Source organism: Bos javanicus, chromosome 24, assembly GCF_032452875.1.
Source record: "Bos javanicus breed banteng chromosome 24, ARS-OSU_banteng_1.0, whole genome shotgun sequence".
NCBI classification, from domain to species: Eukaryota; Metazoa; Chordata; class Mammalia; order Artiodactyla; family Bovidae; genus Bos; species Bos javanicus.
In genome coordinates this window covers 56,580,930-56,601,093 of record NC_083891.1, presented here as the reverse complement: position 1 = coordinate 56,601,093, position 20,164 = coordinate 56,580,930, and the positions used below count along the sequence as shown (strand labels likewise).

General features: G+C 45.8%; 1 protein-coding gene across 1 annotated transcript; it reads right to left on the bottom strand.

The window, feature by feature from the left end:
- Window positions 1-484: 484 nt before the first annotated feature.
- Window positions 485-18,747, bottom strand: ST8SIA3 (ST8 alpha-N-acetyl-neuraminide alpha-2,8-sialyltransferase 3). Its single transcript, XM_061400301.1, has 4 exons — window positions 18,285-18,747; window positions 16,694-16,813; window positions 13,738-14,295; window positions 485-10,827 (listed from the first exon to the last, which is right to left on the bottom strand). Exons 1-4 carry the CDS (start codon window positions 18,461-18,463, stop codon window positions 10,545-10,547), a joined length of 1,140 nt encoding a protein of 379 aa, XP_061256285.1. The 5' UTR covers window positions 18,464-18,747; the 3' UTR covers window positions 485-10,544.
- Between the last annotated feature and the right edge of the window lie 1,417 nt (window positions 18,748-20,164).

Below are 20,164 nucleotides of genomic sequence, written 5' to 3'. Positions count from 1 at the left end.
CAGTGTCTCGTTTCAACGCTGCCATTCACTCTGCAGCAGAAGTCAAGCTCTTACGCATCCTTCTCTCACCTGATTACTGATGAAATAAGCTGACGTATGTGACTGTACCCCTCAGGAGTAACATCATCATTATTATTATTAATGTTAAGGCCTGTTGCATGATTTGCATTTAAAAGACCTGAGGAAAAATTGGGCATTGGGGGCTGGTTAGTATTAGCTACTAGTTCATGGTTGTAGACAACCAAGTAGTTAGTTTTAGCTACTAGTTCTTGGCTGTAGACAACAAAGCTCAACCTTTCTGGAGTCCTGCAAGTCCCCAAGAATTCCTTAAAATGCAGGGGATGAGATAAGGAGGGTGCATTTAATCTGTTCATTGGATGTAGTGTGTTTGTGTGTGTGTGTGTGTGTGCGCGTGCACGTGTGTGTGTGTGTATTTGTGCGTGTGTGCGTGTGTGTCCCTGAATGGGACAAAGACAACCAGTAGTGCTTTCCAATGCACAACAAAAGTTTATTTAAAAACAACGCATTCAGTACTGTGTTTGGCACAGGAGGCAATGAGGCAGGCACATTCACACTTAACAGGTACATTTGGGGAGCTGTCGAAGCAGATCATTGCATTTTCTTCACAAACTACAGTCACAATATACACGCGATTACCTTTACAAAAGAAAGAAAAAAAAAAAGTGATCATCCTTGTTCACCAAGAAGGCAGGAGGCTATTTACACATTCCTCAGTCCAGCATGCTGGCTTCAGTCCGATCTCTGCAGCCCTGTCCATCTGGCAGCTCGTTTCTAAGAGTGACTGAGGCTGCCGCTCGTAAGAGATATGAGTCTGAGTCCTAAAGGCTGAAGCTTCGTCCAGAGAGCAAGGGGTCTCCTCGTTTGCTGGAAAGGAGTAAAGCCTTCAAAGCCAGTCTCTCAGCAGGAAGTAGCTTTTCCAAAATAAATGCATCCAGTGCGTGGGGGAGGGCTCCGTGGTTTTAACAAACTTAAGCATTTATTTTTCCTCATGCTTCTTCCTCATTTCTATCATAATTTACAATCACTGTTCTCCTACCTTTTGACCTTTTGGTTCCATCATTACTCTATAAAGAACTTTGTTCCTCACCCTACATTGTTATAACATTCCTTAAAATGATGCTAAAATGAGGCGGTGGAACCAAGTAGGTTAAACGAGAGAAGATATCATATACATTCTTTTGTCTTGATTTCTGATTCGTGCTTCCACAATAGATTGTCAACTTCCCATCTAAAGAATGGAGGCAGCATGGCGTCGTATAGTATAATAGAATCAGTGGTTGGGAAACCCAGACTCTAGTTCCAGTTAACAAGCTGGGAACATAAGTCATTCTCTGTTTCCTGAACCACAGTTGCCCCGTCTCCACGTTAAGGATATTCACCTAGAATCTAGACCTGAGTTAATGTCTAGATTTGTGAAGTTCTGCTGTGGACTTGCGTGACTGCCCTGCGTGAATAGGTGATGCCGCACCGGGCTGGTTCAGTGCTTTTGTTCTGAGTCCCGGGAGAATTTCAGTGCTAATTGCTGATGCTCCATATTTGGATTTCAGCCCGTCGATAAACCCCTCCCAGGGCTCTTGGTAGTAAGGCTGCGTTCTGCCTAGTAAGGGCTTAGATCTGGGTCTTGAAATGTGGTTAAAGAGCATTTCTGTCTTGGATACCTATTACTCTAAGTCTTGCAAAATGGTCTAGGTTCTAGATTTCAGAGGGAAATCTGTTCCTTTCTGCAAATATTTAAATGACTTTATTTCACCTACATACATTGACCAAACCTCTCTCCCACTATCTGCCAGATTTTCTTCCCTACCTCACAAGATGAAAATGTTGTGGGGGTGGCTGGTTCCTCAGTGCTGGCTTTGCTGTTAATTTCTTCCGAGTAAAATTGGGACCCCGTCAAGTCGCTTCTGTTTGTAGCTGTGAGCTAACCCTCTTTGTGTATCAGGAAAAGAGTCAGATAAAAGCCTACTTTGTGCCCAGGCTATATGCAAATTGCTCTGAACACAGAGAAAAGCATTTTAACATGTACCTGGCTCATTTGAAATAAAATGTAGTGTCTTAACTGTAGTGGAACAAGCTGATTTTGATAATTGTTAAGAACAGAAAACAGAGGTGTGCCCTGACTTTTTGAACGTAATACAGAAAATGTCCAAGTTGAGTTTCAAACCTTCACAGTCTGGAAATATTTTACAGAACCTGTAGGGCATTTTACTACAGCGAGGAAAGTAGACTCGGTCTTTTATGATCTAATTTTGATTTACCACATACAGAATAAAAACTTATGGCTACTCATTGTGTGTAAGGAATTAAGTACACTTTTTTTTCCTCCAGCATTGCCTTCCAAAGGATTTAATTAAACCCACCTAAGAATGACCTCTATCCTAAAACCTTTAATTTGCAAACAAAGCTTGTTGTGTGGCTCAGTCTGATTTCCAAACACTCAAGAAATAGGGCTTTCACTTCTGACTGGTGGTGAGAAGGAAGGAAAGCCGAGCCCAGTGCCCAGAGATTGCAGTGGCCAAACGTTTGCTGGCAGGTCCAGCCTCAGCTCAGGGCTTCGCTGAGGGCAAGGCACGACATGGTGCCTTCCCTCACTGTGTTCCTAGCAGTATTCTTATTTAATGGAGTTTTTAGCCCACTGTGAATTTTCTCAGTGCAGAGAAAGTCCAGCTGAGTGCATACTCAAACCCTGGGCAGGGTTGTAGTGTTTTGCCGAGTGTCCCCCTGGTGAGGTAGAGACCTTTGAACCACAGAGCCTCCCCAGGTAAGGGTGACGAGTCCAGGTAAGCCAATCGGATGTCTCTTTCCACCCCCTTCTCCTTTGCAGGCACTAAGTTCTGGATGCCTGTCACTTTTGTGCCACATCAGAAGGTTGAGGACTAAGTGGACAGGGAAAATTAGCCAAATAGGGAAAGAGGCAACGGTCAATAGGGTGTGAGGAAAGATCAGCCAAACATGGTTTCAATTGGCAGTTAAATTAAAGAGTGTTTACCTGGAAGGTCACCTTTAGAAATCAGACAAGCCATGGCTAGTAACTCCTTAAGGTTCTGAGGAGTCTGTTGAGAGGTTCCTAAGAGTCACGTGGCTAAGGGAGTATTTTGAACCCCTAAGGTCCTTAGCCTCAAGGACCAATAATATATTAAAAATACAGAATCGATCAAGGTGGCCATGCCTCTCTGCAGCAAGCGGGGTCCACGGGAGCCCCTCGGAAGCCACGGCTAGCCCTTCTATTTGGTGCTCACTGACTCAGAAATTGTTCAGGCAGTGCTGCGCTGGAGCCAGCTCATAATGGCTCTTGAGAGTATATTGTGACATTTCAGCTGGTTGACATCAAGTTAGTAGTTGGAAACTGGCTATGAAGAGAGTATCTATAGCATGGAAATTGGCAAGTCCTACAAATCAGGGCTCCATCATCCTTCAGAGCCAGTTGTTAAACATTTAGCATCACACCAAAGAGCTAAAGCTGTCTCTTAACCCCACAATAGGAAAAAGAGAGGAGGTCTCTAGTGTCTCTGATGATGAAAGTCTTTGCATGTGCACAGCTATGGAAAGGAACCTGGCCAAAACTTCATTGGGATGTAATTTAAGAGTAATTCAGGAGTGAAAGTCGCTCAGTCGTGTCCGACTCTTTGTGACCCCATGGACAATACAGTCCCTGGAATTCTCCAGGCCAGAATACTGGAGTAGGTAGCCTTTCCCTTCTCCAGGTGATCTTCTCAACCCAGGGATCAAACCTAGGTCTCCCACATTGCAGGTGGATTCTTTACCAGCTGAGCCACCAGGGAAGCCCAAGAATATTAGAGTGGGTCGCCTATCCCTTTTCCAGCGGATCTTCCTGAACCAGGAATTGAACCAGGGTCTCCTGCATTACAGGTGAATTTTTTTTACCAACTGAGCTATCAAGGAAGCCCTTCATTAGGAAGGAGGGACCTTATTTAACAGAGGCTGGCACCAGGCAACAAGTGCCAACTGACCACCCCTTTTATATTCAGCTGGTTTTAGAACCTTAGCTTCTTGGTGTGTTTTTTGTTTTTTTTTTTTCTTTTTTGATTGGTTTCATTTTAACCCAAAGATCTTTGCATTTGGGGGCACTTCCTGGAGGTTGAGAAATAAGACCCCTTTAAAACTATTTTAGGCTCTGGGAATGACATCTAAGTAGAATCTGAATGAATTGTTCAACCTTCCTATTTCTCAGTCTGCCTATTTTTAAAGATGAGTGACCCGAGATCGCTTTTAGTCTGAACCCGAGAGACATAAAGAGCTGGCCTTGGGGTAAAGTAGGTTAAAGCTATGTTCCCCACTCTGACTGTCTCCAGGCCTGCATCCATTCTGACAAAATTGACCAGTTACTGTTCACTTACAAATTAGTGGCTGGTCAATTTAGCCAAAAGAGTTGAATGGTTGAGTCACTAAGACTATTTCTATTGTCGTGATAAGTTCAGGAAGCAGATCTGATGGTAACTGCATGAGAAGTGACAAGCATTCAGTGACTTTGGTCAACATGGTGTACATGACTTCACTCTATATTTTTGGTTCCCAAATTGTGGCCACGTCAGAATCACCTGGGAATCTTTGTAAGTGGGCTTTTATTCCAGGACATTCTGAGCCACAGGTCTGGGGAGGAGAGCAAGGATGGTATTAGCTCCTCCTGCCTTCCAGCTTGGCTTGCTGGTGGATGGGTAGCAAATCCAGGTCCTCTCCCCACAACCCCATCGTCATCTTAAATCGGAGTCAGTTACTCGACAACAGGCTCATCACTGTGATTATCCATTGTAATTAACAACAAGAGAATGAGCTTCATTGAGGATAAAAACATCTGTTCAAACACATATATCTTCGATAAGTCATCACAGTAAAAAGAAATTTTAAATACTGCATGATACAATAATGACATTCTAAAATATTTCCCACTTTAAATGTTAAATCTATATGGCAAAGTAATCAAGGGGTGAGAGAGTCATATTTCGTCATTTTGGTCTGTGGTATCAGCTCATCTGTGGCCTTGATTAATTGGGCCACAGGGCCCAGACAGGACCAGCAGGTAACCCAGGGGCTCTAAGTCCCCAGCACCCACGACCCTCGGTCTGGGCTTTTCAGCCGCACACACGCACAGCCGCAACTTTCTTTGTGAGCAAAAGTATAGTTCTACACACTCAGGGAGAAGTAGAGGCGAGACATAAACTTTGGCTTGGCACATTCAAATTGCTGCAGGGAAAAGGATCCAGAATTATACAGAAAATGGCTGTCTCTCATCTTGGACAGGAAGACCCAGCCCCAATTATTCATTGTTATTTGTGCATCTTCTCAGCATATTGAACTAAATGCAAGAATGTAAAGTCTGCTCTTGAAATTACTTATTACATGGAAAGGCACTGACAAAATGTACTTTTTTACCTAGAGTCCTCAAATGAAAATTTTACATACTAACCGCTCTCAGCATTCAACTTTTAAATTATGCATACATATTACTAAAACAAGGTTTTATTAAGATGAATAGATTATTAAGATCCCAGCTGTCAACTGGGAACTGTCAGTAACTTCATTGTGGTTTACCAGATTTATCAGAATCATCATTTACCAAGTAGGTTTCCTTTCATGTTAGGGGAGAATGTAGGTTATTACCAATGGACTGTCGTATACCTAGGCAAGCATCCCCTTTTCTGTTTTGCATTGAGAAATAATTTTTAAGTGCAGGGAAAATCTTTTTTCCTCTTTTTCAGCTTTTCTAACTTATTTTATTTTCTGTGCCTTGTAGACCCCAGACCATAATCACTTTCCCTTTGAGCCCACTTTTATTGTATGCTGATGAGCCAAGAAGTGCTAGATGAAGAGTCAAAACTTCTCCACTGATTACCTGTGCAATCTCGGGAAAATCGCTTAACCTCTCTGTTTCTCATTTTGGGAAGTCAAGGATTATGACCAGAGATATTGAAAGGCTCTTCCATTTCCAGTGTCCTAGGTCTCTAGAATTCTGTCCCTGCTGCCTTTGCCCTCAAGTCAACACCTCTTTGCTGACTGACTGTGTCTAATAATTAGTATTTTGCCCAAATCAAGGAGAAGAGGGTGGCAGAGGATGAGATGCTTGGATGGCATCACTGATTTAACGGACATGAGTTTGAGCGAACTCTGGGAGATAGCGGTTACAGGGAGGCCTGGCGTGCTGTAGTCCATGGGGTTGCAAAGAGTTGGACATGACTTAGCAGCTGAACAACGACAACAACCCAAGTCAAAAGAAATGCTTTTCTATTCCTCTGCTTCCCCACCCAGTCAGGTTACTTCTGACGTTCACATCCGTGGATAACTGGCTAACTGGAGGCCTGGGCACAAGGAGGCCAGGGGACCCCTCCCTACACAGCCTGGCTGGTAGCGCCACGGTCAGGGGCCTGCCATCAGAGTCACACAGATGGCCCAGTGGTCACAGCCAGCACTGCTGAATGCACGGCACTTGTACCACGGTCAAGGACACTTAAGACACAGAAGCAAAGCATGCAGAGGCCTAAGCATCAAATATGGAGAAGATTTTCTGGGTGTGAGAGGGGATCTTAATGCCACACTTTAACGCTGTCTCCCCTGGATCTGCATGCCTACACAGGACACTCAGAGCAACTGATGAAAACCAAGGGAGTAGCGTTAAGCAGGTTGTTAAATAATTGTGGGGATTTTTTGTTTGTTTTTTTGTGCAACTGAATTGGTCATTTGCATTGGTGTCACATGGAGACAGACTTGGGGGCTTTATGGTGATACTTATTCCAAGAGTGAGGGTAGACTCTGCCATGAGCATCTGAAAGAAAGAAGTGTGAGTCGCTCAGTCGTGTCTGACTCTCTGCGACCCCATGGACTGTAGCCTGCCTGGCTCCTCTGTCCTTGGAATTCTCCAGGCAAGAATACTGGAGTGGATTGCCATTTCCTCCTCCAGGGGATCTTCTCAATCCAGGGCTTGAACCTGGGTCTCCTGAATTGAAGATGAATTCTTTACCATCTGAGCCACCAAAAAGAAGAAAGGTTCTGACAAAAGGATGCACTTAACCTATAGCCAATAGAGCAAAGTCAATGGAAAAACCAGGGGTTGGTACCTGTGGCTGAATCAGGAAGGAGGACCCACAGGCCTGTCTGCCCACGCCACTGCTGTTGACCACACAGCCTTGGAGATCCTGGCTATTTATAGAAGCGTTCCATATTTTTTAGAAATTCTATGAGTTTAATAGTACTGTCTGTCTGGTGAGACATTTAACACAAAATGGATATGTATAAGGAGAAGGCAATGGCATCCCACTCCAGTACTTTTGCCTGGAAAATCCCATGGACGGAGAAGCCTGGTGGGCTGCAGTCCATGGGGTCGCTAGAGCCGGACACGACTGAGCGACTTCACTTTCACTTTCACACTTCCTAATCTGGGCTCACGGGACCCAGCAACTCTTTTGGTCGAGACAGTAGTTATATAGGTTTAATCTTTGGAACAGTCTTTAAAAACAAAAAGACTTTTTGTATCGTCAGCTAGAGGCTGTTTTTCTCTATGCTGAAACTGTAGGTCAAGGGCATAACTAACCAAGAAAAATAACAGTAAAAGGTGTCATATATTGAGTGCTGACTACATGCCGAAAACTGAGATAAATGCTTTACCCGCACGCTGAATCTAGTTTTTGGGTTTTTTTTTTGCAATAGAAGGATAAAGCCCGCATATAAAGAATGGATAAATTATGAGAATTGTGGTTAACCACTATGGGAGGGCTTGGGATTGTCTTCAGAGATTTTTAAAGACAAAGGGAAAGGTGGTCTTTTGGGATCACCTCCAGGAAGTCCTACCTGGGACCAGGAGATAAGCCTTATCTCTCTGTCCTGGGTCTGGGAGACAGGTCTGTTTCCTCAGCATGTTGAGTTTTTGTGAAAGTGATGGATGAAATGATGGTGGGAGATGACAGAGTCCTCTCACTCTAGGTTAAAATGGAGCCAAGAGCGAAGTGAGATTTACTCAGTCTCCCTGAACTTAAAGAAAAATCCCCAAACCTGACATTTTGATGAAAGCTAATTTAAATGGTCCACAATAGAACAATTAACTGGCTTTAGGGATTCTGGTCCTTTGCTCTTTTAACCTGCCTGGTTCAAAGTGTCCACATATTTAGTGAAATCTAGTGGGCACATTGGGGTTAAAACTCCAGAGTCAGGATCTGGCCCATATTCAGTTCAGTTGGTCAGTCGTGTCCGATTCTTTGCAACCCCATGGACTGCAGCACGCCAGGCTTCCCTGTCCTTCACCAACTCCCAGAGCTTGCTCAAACTCATGTCCATAGAGTCGGCGATGCCATCCAACCATCTCATCGTAATATTGGCATTATCACTTAGCTGAAACCAAGTGAACTAAGTGCTTTGGAAGATCCAGCTAAACGCTCCCGTCAGTTTCCCATCTCCCTGTGGCCCTAACAGAGAACAGCACAAAGACTGTAGTACTGTCCTCTTTTTTTTCTTTTCTTTTTTAATGTAGTACTTTCCTCTTTAAAGTGATAAGGGAGTTAAGCATGTGGTTTGAGTGCCCATCAAATTGTATCATTGCATTTAGAAGTGTTTTGGATATCTCCCCCTCTACTTATTTCAAGTATCAAGCTTCCCACTTCAAAACTTCCATTCGGATGCTCTCCGGCTATTTGGATGATTGTCACTCACACAACGGAGTGAGGTGTGTCACCAGCGGTAACACATTTGGACTGTATGACTTTTCTGTCACTGGTTAGTGTCTGGATCTATGTAAGCTGCCCTGATTAGCTTTCTGGGAAAAATTAGAAGAAAACAGCCCTCTTCAGAGCCAGGCAGAACATGAGCATAAGAACCGCATCTTTCCTTATCAAATCAGACTTATATTTGGTTTGATTTTCAGCATGATGGTACCTTCCCAAGGAGGGGCAGGGAGCTGCTTACTGAACAATAGCAATGATTTTAAACAGTATTTGTAACATCACAAGCAATCTAGATGAGATTTCTGGAAAAGAATAAGCTACCCCACCCAAATGTATTATAAATGTGCTTGACTGGCATTTGGAGAGAAGAAAGAAACTCTTATTAAAATTTAACATCGACTTTGCCAGACTTTGGGCTGAACTGGAAGAACAAAGTGCTGCTCAGTGAAAAGCTGGGGACAGGAGTGATGTGATTCCACTCCTAAGGCTGAAAGGGGAGCAGCTGCTGAACCCCTTGCAGCAGGCCCATGCATCTCCAGTCCCAAGGGTTCATTTAGGACCAGGCTTGCCACGAAACAGTGGCTTTTCCTTTTGAAATGTTAGATCTGTAGAGCCGATTTCAGTGGAAAGAGGGAATATCTGGTGTCTACCATCGCCTTGGAGTTCTGGAGCGGTGCTGATGGACACCGTGACGCTCAGGATGACCTCGCCTCAGCGCCGTTCACATGGGGTCCTGGCCAGTCTCAGAGCACCTCCTCTGCTTTGACCCTGCTGGTTCTCAGAGGCCCTGACCATAGTTATAACACTTTAGGGGCCATGGGATCCGTAACAACTTCTAAGTATTCTCCTTCCTTTCTCTTCTTTTATAAGTACCAAACTCAAGCTGACTCCCTGCCTCTATGTTCTGAGGGGATTCCCAGTCCAGTGCTTGGGTTGGGGCTGTGGGAGGCAGTGCGCCCAGGCTGGAACGCCCTTGAAGGTGCGGCATCAGGATGATTTGCCATAATAGCACTCAGGGTCACGAGATGAAACGCCACCCGCGCCACAGTCTTTCTTAGTGATGGTCAAAGATGCCCTGGATCACGTGCCTCCCAGCAGAGAGGAGCTGCTCTGCTGCAGGACGGCTGCATGGACCAGTGAGAACTTCCCGAGGGGCATTTCTTATAAAAGGAATCGCAAGGGGATCCGTCACGACCCACTCAGTTTGTCATGAAGCATCAGTTACCCAGAGCCTTGAACTTATCAATTACAGATGCAAGACACACAAGCAAAGCTATTTCAACACAACTCCTAGCCAAATATAAAAGTCCATGGTGGTGGGGCCAGGAAAGTGGTTGTAGGGGGTGGAAGGGAGAGGGTGGGAGGGGCAGCAGGGAAGAGAGGAAGAGAGAGATGATATTTGCAAACCATTTTTTTCTGTTTTCATTTTGAAGAGTCTGATCCCACCCAGGCAAAACTGAAATCCTGCCCTAACCTCTGCCCAGAGGCCTCTGATTGCGAGGCCTCTATCTGAGCAAAGCTGTAGACACTACAGCTCTAATCCTCACTAGAAAAAAAAAAAAAAAAAGGAGGCAGTTTATTATTAAAATACAAACTTGAAAATACTTCAAACCATTTCGTTAGCAGCAGAGTTCCCAATGCAACAGTCACTTTATCAATCAAGTTTAGATCATGAGGCTTCAAAGCATCTGTCTTGCTAAGACCCTTAAAAGAGCAGGGCAGAGGGGAGAAAAGACCCCTTTGCTCTTAAGGGGCAGACAGTCCTTATGAGAGACTGTCTAGGGGTCTATTCTGACGGGCTACTCGGTGTGAGTCGGGGCACTTTTAAACCAGCCGTTTGGCACTTCCTGCTTGGAGTTCTCAGGCACAGTGTGACAGGGTCAGCTTGGTGAGCCCTTCCCCATGCATTCGGTACAACAGCTGAAACTCAGCCGGCAGCTGGTGGGACTCCTGCCACTTGGTGGTAAATTTGGTTCCTTTTTTGTCATAGTAATGGTACGGAAGATCTTCCCTTGTGTTGGGGTCAAATCCAAAAGGCCAGAATCCATACAAGTGGATCTCTTCACAGACTGCTGACGCCAGGGTGTACATGAGGATACCTGTGCTCAGCCGTTTGGGTGACAAGTGTTTGTTTTTCCAGTACCTGTGGAATAATAAGTACAGGCGGATTCAGAGCCCAGTGTCGAAGGTTTCCGTCAGATGAGTCACTGTGACCAGTTTGGGGAGAGTGAATTTATCCAAGTAAATTAAGCAGTACTATTCTGAATCTATCTTGAAGACCACAAAAAACCCCTCAGGGCAGGGCCATCTACTTTGTGAGATCCAATGCCAAATGAAAATGTGGGCCCTTATTTAAAAAATACTCAAGAATTTCAAGAGGGCAAAGCAGAGGATTAAACGAAGTGTCGGCCCTTCTGAGCGCGGGCTCGTCTGTTACCGTGGAAGTCCCACGTTCAAAGCTGTCCCTGCTCTCTGTGTGTGTGCTTAGTCGCTGAGTTGTTCTGACTGTTTGTGGCCCCATGGACTGTAGCATGACAGGCTCCTCTGTCCATGGAATTTTCCAGGCAAGAAATACTGAAGTGGCCCTACTCTGGGTTGTCCTAAAGAGTGGTGTCTCTGACTCCCTGGTGATGCCGTAAAAGCCCACCAATGAGAATGACCATGCCTCTCATACGTAAAGGGCGCTTGGGAGTAGGGAGTGGGTATTTACTCTAAGGGGCCCTCCTCTGTTACTTCCTTACCCAAACTCAGAGGTTAAATCTTTCTTCATGGGTTTGAAAAGATTTGGGGGCCTTATTTTTTTCTACCCTTTTGTGAAAACCACATTCCCTGTTCCTATGTCTTAACTGAGGGCTTCCAAGACCTTCTTTGATGTGCCAGAACCTAAGAAAAGTATTTACACACTTTCTGAATTTGTAAAAAATGTTAAATAATGGTTGTTGTGCCTTCCATATTTAGACAGTAATTTGAAGCCTTGCTACCTAAACTGCCAAATATCTGAGACTGCTGTGGCGTGAAGGTGTGTGCATGCGTGTGCCCGTGCACTTGTGACTGGTGTACAAGCATACTCAAACTGTTCATGAATCAGATTTCCACAGACTGAACTTCCTCCAAGGTTTTGTTGAACTACTGTGTTTGGTCCAAGCCCAAGTGGGTCATTCTGGCTACTCCACGGGCCTCCTGAGAGGCTGGGGGCCAGAAGGGCCACACAGGCTGCTTCTGGAAGGTTCTATCACATGCAGTTAGACCCTTCTTCACTACCTGAAGGCTTCACATGGACATTCCCCTTCCAGGTGAAATTCACAAGTTCAGTCTTTGTTTTCATATTCTTACCTAAGGAGTTAGAATGACTTCTGATGATTCTTTTGGTACAGCTGTGCTTAAATGGAGTGAGAGAGGAGCAAAATGATGAAGTCAGAAAGACCACAGGGCAGGTTGGCAGGAAGCCTGGCTTCTAATTCTGGTTCTACCCATTTTGGGCAGCGATGTCCAGTAAATACCTCGTTCTTTGTACCTCAGTTGATACGTCTTTAAACTTAGAAGCTGGGTTATATTACCTCTTAAACAGGTAACCATACATCCTGGGAAACTGAAATAGCCCCAGTTTTTGTCTGTTATCTTTGTCATAATTCTTAATAGTGTCCTTTTTCTTTCCAAGAAAAAGTTCCAGGGTGGACTCTAAATGCTGGCACCAGCCTGCCTTTTAGATACGTACCAGCTGATTACATGATCATTCCTCCTTTATGTGAGAGGTCAACTACAAGATCTTAAATCTGAAAGATGTTAGAGGACTACAGGATGTCTACTATGTACCCATTTGCAATGTGATAAAAATTTTATAACCTTTTCTACCAGACCTCCCAGAACCCATTCTAACTTGCAGTAACACCTGGATAGTATGTGAGGGCATTGGGGCTACTTGAACAGGGGACATTAGAGGTGAGGCGATTTTCTCAGATTATTCATAGAAAAAAATTCTGCAATTAATTTTGTTTTATAAAATTCCCTTCATTTTATAAGTGTGTGTGTGTGTGTGTGTGTGTGTGTGTGCTCAGTCGTGTCCGACTCTTTGAGACCCCATAGACTGCAGCTTACCAGGCTCCTCTGTCCATGGAATTTTCCAGGCAAGAATCCTGGAGTGGGTTGCCAGGCCCTTCTCCAGAGGATCTTCCCAACCCAGGGATCAAACCCAGGTCTCTTGCATTGCAGGCAGATTCTTTACCATCTGAGCCACCATGGAAGCCCTTAAATGCCTGCTCCCAATTCTGGCTGCTCATTAGAATCATCTGAGGAATTATTAAGACATACCAAGTATCTGAGCCGCTGTCCTTCCCCACCAGACAAATCACGTTAGGATCTCTTGAAGCAGAGCCCAGACAAGAGTACTTTTTTAAATCTCTCTAAGTGATTCTGAGGTATAGCCAGAGTTAAGACTCATCAGACTAGATGAAAATACTGCATCCTGGTTAATCTGTCTTTCAAATTACAGGGGGATAACAACGAGCTGCTAAAATACTTTTCACATGTTTTGGCACTCAAATCTCCAATGATAAAAGCCGATTTTACAATTTTGACTTGTCTAGGTGGTTTTCTAATCTTGGCTATCTAAAAACAAAAAACAAAAAAACCACCCATCAAAGAAAAAGGAACATTTAAAGTCAATTGCATCTTTAAGAAAACCACTTGATTTGTCTACTTTAGTTGTTGGCATTATTGGGACGTAGCTGTCCATTCAGAGAAAATTATTGATTTGTGGTGATTTCCATGGCTGCTTGTTAGGCTTACCACCAGGGAAGGGGACAGGGGATGGAGAGGCAAAGCTGATGAAACACCAGTCCTTCCATTTGACACTTGGTTACCAGCTTGGGTAGGAGATTGAACTTCTTACCTAGAACCATCCGTTCATTCGTTACAAAACGTCAGAGTGTGTTCTAAAGTACTATGCTAACCACAACAACTAACTAATCAGATAGCTAGCTCCCACCCCCAACAGATTACGATATTGATTTGCCATCTGGTAGGGTGTGAGTTAAAGGCAATAAAACATACACACCTGTTGACATGTTGCATTATATTTCCAGGCCAAGCCAACTGGAGCTTTAACTGGCCTCTGTGTTCAACAAAAAAGTCAACTAATGTCCTGGTAACAGTGGCCGATGTGTGGAAGAAAAAGGCAGGGATCCAAAGAATGGCCCCGTCAAGCTTTTTCAAACTGAGAAAAAAGTTGTTACGATCCTGAATGGTCAAAAGGTTGTTGTAATATTTTTCCAGGATGCTGGGGTTGAAGGTGGTAAGGTTGGTTTTCCTTCCAACATCTCTTTGGAAAGCTTCCGTAGGGGCGAAATTGCAACGGAAAACAAAATCTGACTTATCTATCTGCGGTCCACACCGGCTCCCTGTCAGGATCCCGCTATTTCCAACCACAGCGCAAATGTTATAACGCTTATTCACAATGGGAGACACATCTGGAAGCAGTGATCGGAAGTTATTGCTAATAGAGAAAACGTATTTATGGCTGGAATAATCATAGTGCATCAGTTGTCCAATCCGAACACTATTCTTGGTCAAAGAAAAGTTTTTTATTACATCGACATGCTGAAGAATTTCTTGCCTAAAATAAAAAGAGATTCATTAAATGTATCCCATTCAAAAGAACTGATTTTCCATCTTAGGTCTTACAACGTTTCATTCAGGCAAGAACTGTAGGCACACGTAACCCAAGAAAGATTATACACTCATAATAACTGAAGAGAGAACTGCTTCAGGATTACAGGCATGCTCTAGTCTCTCAAATTCTGGGTGTAATCCTCTAAGGCTTGTAAATGTTGTGATTTATGGTTTTCAGTTGCTGATTCTTTGGGTTTCTGCTCTACCCCAAAAATGTATTTGATCAAGGGGGAGGCATGGGCCAAACTGTGTCAGAAGATACAGGGAGACAATTTACACCGACCCCAAGGAGCTCACATTAATGCACAAACATTGGTGACTTACAGTTTGCAACTAGGGACTACTTGTTTGCTATTGGGCTATAGTGTATGAAGAATATAAAATATTACTGGTGTCCAAATAAGAGTCAAACAGATATGAGTCAGTATGGTACTATCTATTATTAAAATATGAAAACGGTAATAGCAGTGGGAGTAGTTGAATATTTAATAGAAATGAGATGATAATCTCATTATTGTCCTTTGAATAATGAAAAAGGAATCTTTTTCTACTTGATTATATAGAAACCCAATTAAGTTAGAGAAACCTAATTCTTTAGAAAAAGAAGCTATTGTAAATCCTGAAAACATGTGTATATTCTAAGAATTCAGAGGATAAACAGGCAAGGGTGATACTTAGCACTAATTTCTGGTTGCTTTCATGTTGAGCATTAAGTGAAATTAACTATCTCCCCTTAAAACCTCTGCTATTTAAAATACTTAAGAGAGATCGGTCATGTGTTACTTTGCTACTAGGTTATCCAGTTCTAAGAAATCACTGAACTCCTCTATCTTTTGCCTAAAACAAATGGCAGGAATGAAACTAAATGCTTTGCATACTATCACTTTACCTGGAATCTTACTTTTTAAAAAATTACTTCAAGTTGTCAAAATGCAGAGCGACATACACTGAAGGCTTTAAAGCAAACTTCCAAAGTTACTAAGTGTTCACTGCAAACTGTTACAAAGATAAAAGCTTAAAGTGACACTGGGCAAATTAATTAAAGATTACCTAATAAATGGATTGAAAGAAAGGGAGTTTTGAGAAGGAAATATTGTTCTAATTGGTTATTTGGATCACATGGCCTAGTGTGGGGAGAACATTTTTACTGAGACAGAAATATGTTTTGGGAAATATATAATATATTTGACCCATGACAATTTTCTGGGCTGCTTAGAAAATTAAGTTGGATTAAAACCACAAAAGTTAAAAAAAAAAAAACTTCAGAGTTTTAGAATTAATCAATTATTATCATGGACTAATTGATAATTAAACAGTGTTTTAAAAATTTTAATCATAATCAAATGACTCTATGCCAGCTTTTCAAGTAAACATTTTCATGTACCGTGGATAGCTACTGAATTTGTTTTAATTCTATCATTGGATTAAAAGAGTGCGATAACTAGAAATTCTATGACCAAAACACAACACCCTAAATAGAGTGGTAAAGTAAACTTTTGTAAAATAAGTATTCATACCCCTAATGAATACACTAGATGGCTCACATTCCATTTAGCAGCATAATTATCCCACCAAGAAGGAAGAAGTAATGACTTATCTGGGATTGCTAAGAGTAGACCAGAAATCACTGAGGAAAATACATACATTCACATAAATCTCATCCTTCTTCTCCCACCTCAAAAAAGAAAAAAAGAAAAGAAAGGAAACACACACACACACACACACACTCCATGTATAAATGAAGCTGCTGTAAGACAACTAAGAGTAATTTTGGTAGCGTTTACAATATATTAAAAGCTATAAAAGTTTAATGAGAACAATCAGGTTAAAAAACCAAAACCATACTTAAACATCTGCATGTATTTGGGCTGAGATTTTTCACTAGTAATTTGTTGGGGATGAAGTATAGTGTCTTCTGTATTTCGGTGAGACAATACTTTTTTACTTTTTTTTTTTTCTTTTTTCCAGTGAGGGGCAATGAAAATGCATTGGGTGGTCTTTTTGTCATTAACTTTTTTTAAATAAATGGCTTTGGCAGTATTAGCCATACATGTTACCTATAAATCACAATGCTCAATTTAAGCTCAAGTTAAGGAGAATACTAGAAATATCTCCCCCCCCCCCTTCTTTTCAAAGTGGCCTTATTGATGTTTTCCTTTTATGAGGGGGCACTCCATAAACAGAAAAGGGTTACTAATCAGCCTTTGTGCAGTCAGGCCAGGAAGGCAATGCAGATACACCTCGGGTTGGGGGGAGTGGATTTCTGTTGTACTGTTATTATTTCGTTTTGTTTTGGTTTTGAGCTCCAGAATTCAGAACACCTCCTGGATCTCCTATCCTACCTTTGATGTAAAAACGCTGTCCGATTAAACGTCCACTTAGGTCTGGCTTGGAGTTCATGAGTCACAGAATGCGGAAAGGGCACCAATGACGAATCTAGAAGCTTCAGCGCAAATTGCGACCTGGAGAGGGGCATGAGTACACAGACAAACGCGCTGGGCTCCGCTCGGGGAAGCCAAGGCAGCCATTAAGGTCCGGCCGGATGGCAGCGGGGAGGGGACGGTGGTGGTGCGGGCGGCTAGTTGGCTCAGGCCCTCGGTGACATCCCGCCCCAGAGCCCCCTGCTCGTCTGGGCCACCTTCTGCTCCCCACACACACTCGGGAGGAAGAGGGGAAACTAGGCAAGCCCGTCTCCATTGTCCATCCCTCCGGGCGAGGGAGAGACCATAAAATGGCCGTCTCGCGGAGAGCAGGGCCGGGAGCCCGGCGTTCGGCCAGAAGCTGCCGCGCCAGGGGGACCGGGGAGTCAGCACCGCGGACAGCGGCCGCGCCCGGGCGGCAGGGCCGGGGAGTCAGCACCGCGGATAGCGGCCGCGCCCCGGCGGGCTAGGCCCGCGCCGCCCCCGCGCCGCGGCCCGATTGATTTTTGGAGAAAAGGGCAGATGAACCCAAGACCCTGGGGAAGGCTTGGTGGGGGGTGGGTTGGGGGATGGCTCCTTCCTTAACCTCTTCCTTCCCGAGCCTCGGTCTGATTTCAGCCCCATCCCCTGACTGGGGGCCCTCCGGACATCCGCTCCACTCCTTCCCTGGGTTTCGCACCTCGGGTCTGGCTGAGACCACAGGGTGCAGTTCGTATTCGCCACCAGCCCCTCTTGAAGGCTCTGTTGGCAGAGCTCTTGGGGGTGGGGGTAGGGGTGCCGTCACAGTTGGGGCAGAGGGCCTCCACGAGCTCCGCCAAGCTTCGCCCGGCGCCTGCCTTCTCGGTCCAGCCTCGCGCCCGGCGGTGACTTGGACCCGGGGCGACGGGAGGCGGCCCTTAGGCGGCTCGCTTCCCGCAGAGGGCGGGGGGGATTGCGGAAATCCCGGAAAGAGTTGGGGGGGGGGGCGGGGGGCGATGGCAGGGCGGTGGGTAAGGATCGAGGTCGAGGACCCCAGGGGCTGCAAGAGAACAGACCCGCGCCTCGTTTGATGGCTCATGGGTGGGGGGAGGAAAGCAGGAGAGCGCGCCAGAGGAGTCCGGCGCCTGCGCCATTAACTCGCCCCGGTCCGCGCGCGGGGTAGGCGCTCACCGCCACGCATGTCCATCTCTGCATGCCCACTCCCAGATACACACAAGGCCTCTCCATCCACCATCATTCTCCTTAAACCACCCTCCCCACCCCACCCCACCCCCATTTTTGAAATGGGGGAAGGGATGCCAAAGAAGAATATGAGAATGCAATCACTTTGATGAGGACGACGTCCGGATTTAAAAAAAAAAGCAGGAGGTGGGTGGCGGTGGTGTTAAGAATCAGAGCGAGGCATGGAAGGTCCACGCAGTTATCTTGCCCAAAGTGTCTCGGAGAAGGCAAAACACCCTCCCTTCCCCCACCCCCCGACCTCCCGCCCCCATAAACTAGATAACCCGCGGGCGCCCAGAGGCCCCGCACTCACCGGAATCCCGCGTGGAGCATGTACATTCGGGGCGCCCCCGGGTTGGCGTACTTGGGAGTGGTGAAGATGCTCTCCTTTTTCAGGGACACGTAGCTGATGAGCGATAAAATCAGCAGGGCGACGCTGAGCATGATCAGCCCCAGCACACTGGCGACCCGGGCCATTTTGCAATTTCTCATCCCGGGCCGGCTTGGGATCAGGAAAAGCGGGGAAATCGGTCCATTGAGCGGCCAGCAGCTCGCTGGCGTGTCAGTGTGTGTGTGAGTGTGTGTGTTCGCGCGCGCGTGTCAGCGTATGTGCCGGGGGGAGGGGGACCGGGCAGGGGAGCCGCGCAGGGGCCCCGGGGTAGGGGTGGGCAGGAGCCCCAGAGAGAAGCCGGGCCCGGGAGGCAGGGGCGAGCGGGCCCGCGAGGCTGAGCAGGGAGACGGAGGGTCTGCGCGGCGCCGCGGCGCTGGAGCGGCGCGCCGTGCGTCTCCGGCCGCCGGCTCAGGCTCCCCCGCGCGTTTCCAGCGAGGCTGCCATCTCCTCTGCCTCCTGCAAGACAAATGTGATTGGAATAATGTTACAGTTCGATCTAAGCACAGGATTTAATTAATGAACTCTAATCTCCCAAATAACCGGGGGAGGGGCGGGGGAGGGAGGGGTGAAGGGGAGGTGGCGGAGGGAGGCGAATTGAGGCTCGGAAGGCTGCAGCCCGCGTCTACGCGGCCTTCCCCGCGGAGGGTGCCGGCGAGGGCGATGCCTGTGGCCAGACAGACGCCCAAACTTAGTTCCGTGGACAGTTCATTGCTTTATAAGTATATCGTGGAATACAGAAATAAATAACTGGGTGGGCTGTCCTGGAGGACGCACACCAGCTGGGTGTTTCTGAGATGCTGGGACAGTGGTTTTGGGAGCAGATATTAAAAAGCTTCTCTTGCTCACCACTGAGCCCGGTCCCACCGATCAGCACCTGCCCTAGCACCCCACGAGGAAGCCCTGGAGAGCCACTGGGCCTTGTGAGCACCTCAAACCTTCTTGGCATTTTCCATAATCTCTCCTCTATCCACTTGGGTTGCCCAGCGCATCCTTTACTTCTCTCTAGAAGATGGGCCGTGCCTAGCAGAGCTGTAAGGTGAGCTGTGAGGGTGGAGGGCTGGACTCCCCCCTCTTTCCTCCCAGTGTCTGGTTCCTAGCACACTGCAAGTAGACGACAGGCACGCCGCACAGTTGACCAGGACTGCAGCAGGTCACTCTGATTTAACTGTCCATTTCACACTTTTCTGACTCATCCCTGTGGCCCGGCCTTCAGGATGGGCAGCTCAACTTTGCCCTGAAGCTTAGCTTAGCTTGGACCAGAAGCCGCCTGTGTGCTTAGTTGCTAAGTTGTTTCTGACTCTTTGCGACTCCATGGACCGTAGCTCTCGAGGCTCTTACTGTCCATGGGATTTCCCAGGCAAGAATACTGGAGTGGGTTCCTATTTCCTTCTCCAGGGGATCTTCTGAACCCAGGGATTAAACCTACGTCTCCTGTGTCTCCTGCATTGTAGGCAGATTCTTTACCCGCTGAGCCATGGGGGAAGCCCCAGACCAGAAGCTGGAGTATGATAAACCTCCATCCATTATGAATGCCCACAGCTCTCTTTGGAGGAGTCCAGGAGCCAAGGCAGAGAGGCTGCCTCCGAGGGTGGAGGGAAAGCTCACCAGGTAACACTTTGTGTTGCTTGACTTTCAGTTTGTTTTAGCATATTCACGTGTTACCTGGTTTAATGTTCCTTGGAAACAAAAGTTAATTCATTTTCAGTCATGCTGTTGAATGCTCAGAAAGCAACCCACATGTTTCTTTGGCTCTGTCCTTTGAAGTTAGCTGTGGTTTCTTTCCTCTATCTTTATACTCTTGG

Excerpts from the sequence above, each read along its gene's own strand:
- ST8SIA3 (XM_061400301.1), bottom strand. The coding sequence starts at position 18,463 with ATGAGAAATTGCAAAATGGCCCGGGTCGCCAGTGTGCTGGGGCTGATC. Across the intron at positions 16,814-18,284 it reads ATGCTCCACGCGGGATTCCG|GTCGCAATTTGCGCTGAAGC; the intron begins GTGAGTGCGGGG and ends GCCCCTCTCCAG. Across the intron at positions 14,296-16,693 it reads ACAGCGTTTTTACATCAAAG|GCAAGAAATTCTTCAGCATG; the intron begins GTAGGATAGGAG and ends TTTTTATTTTAG.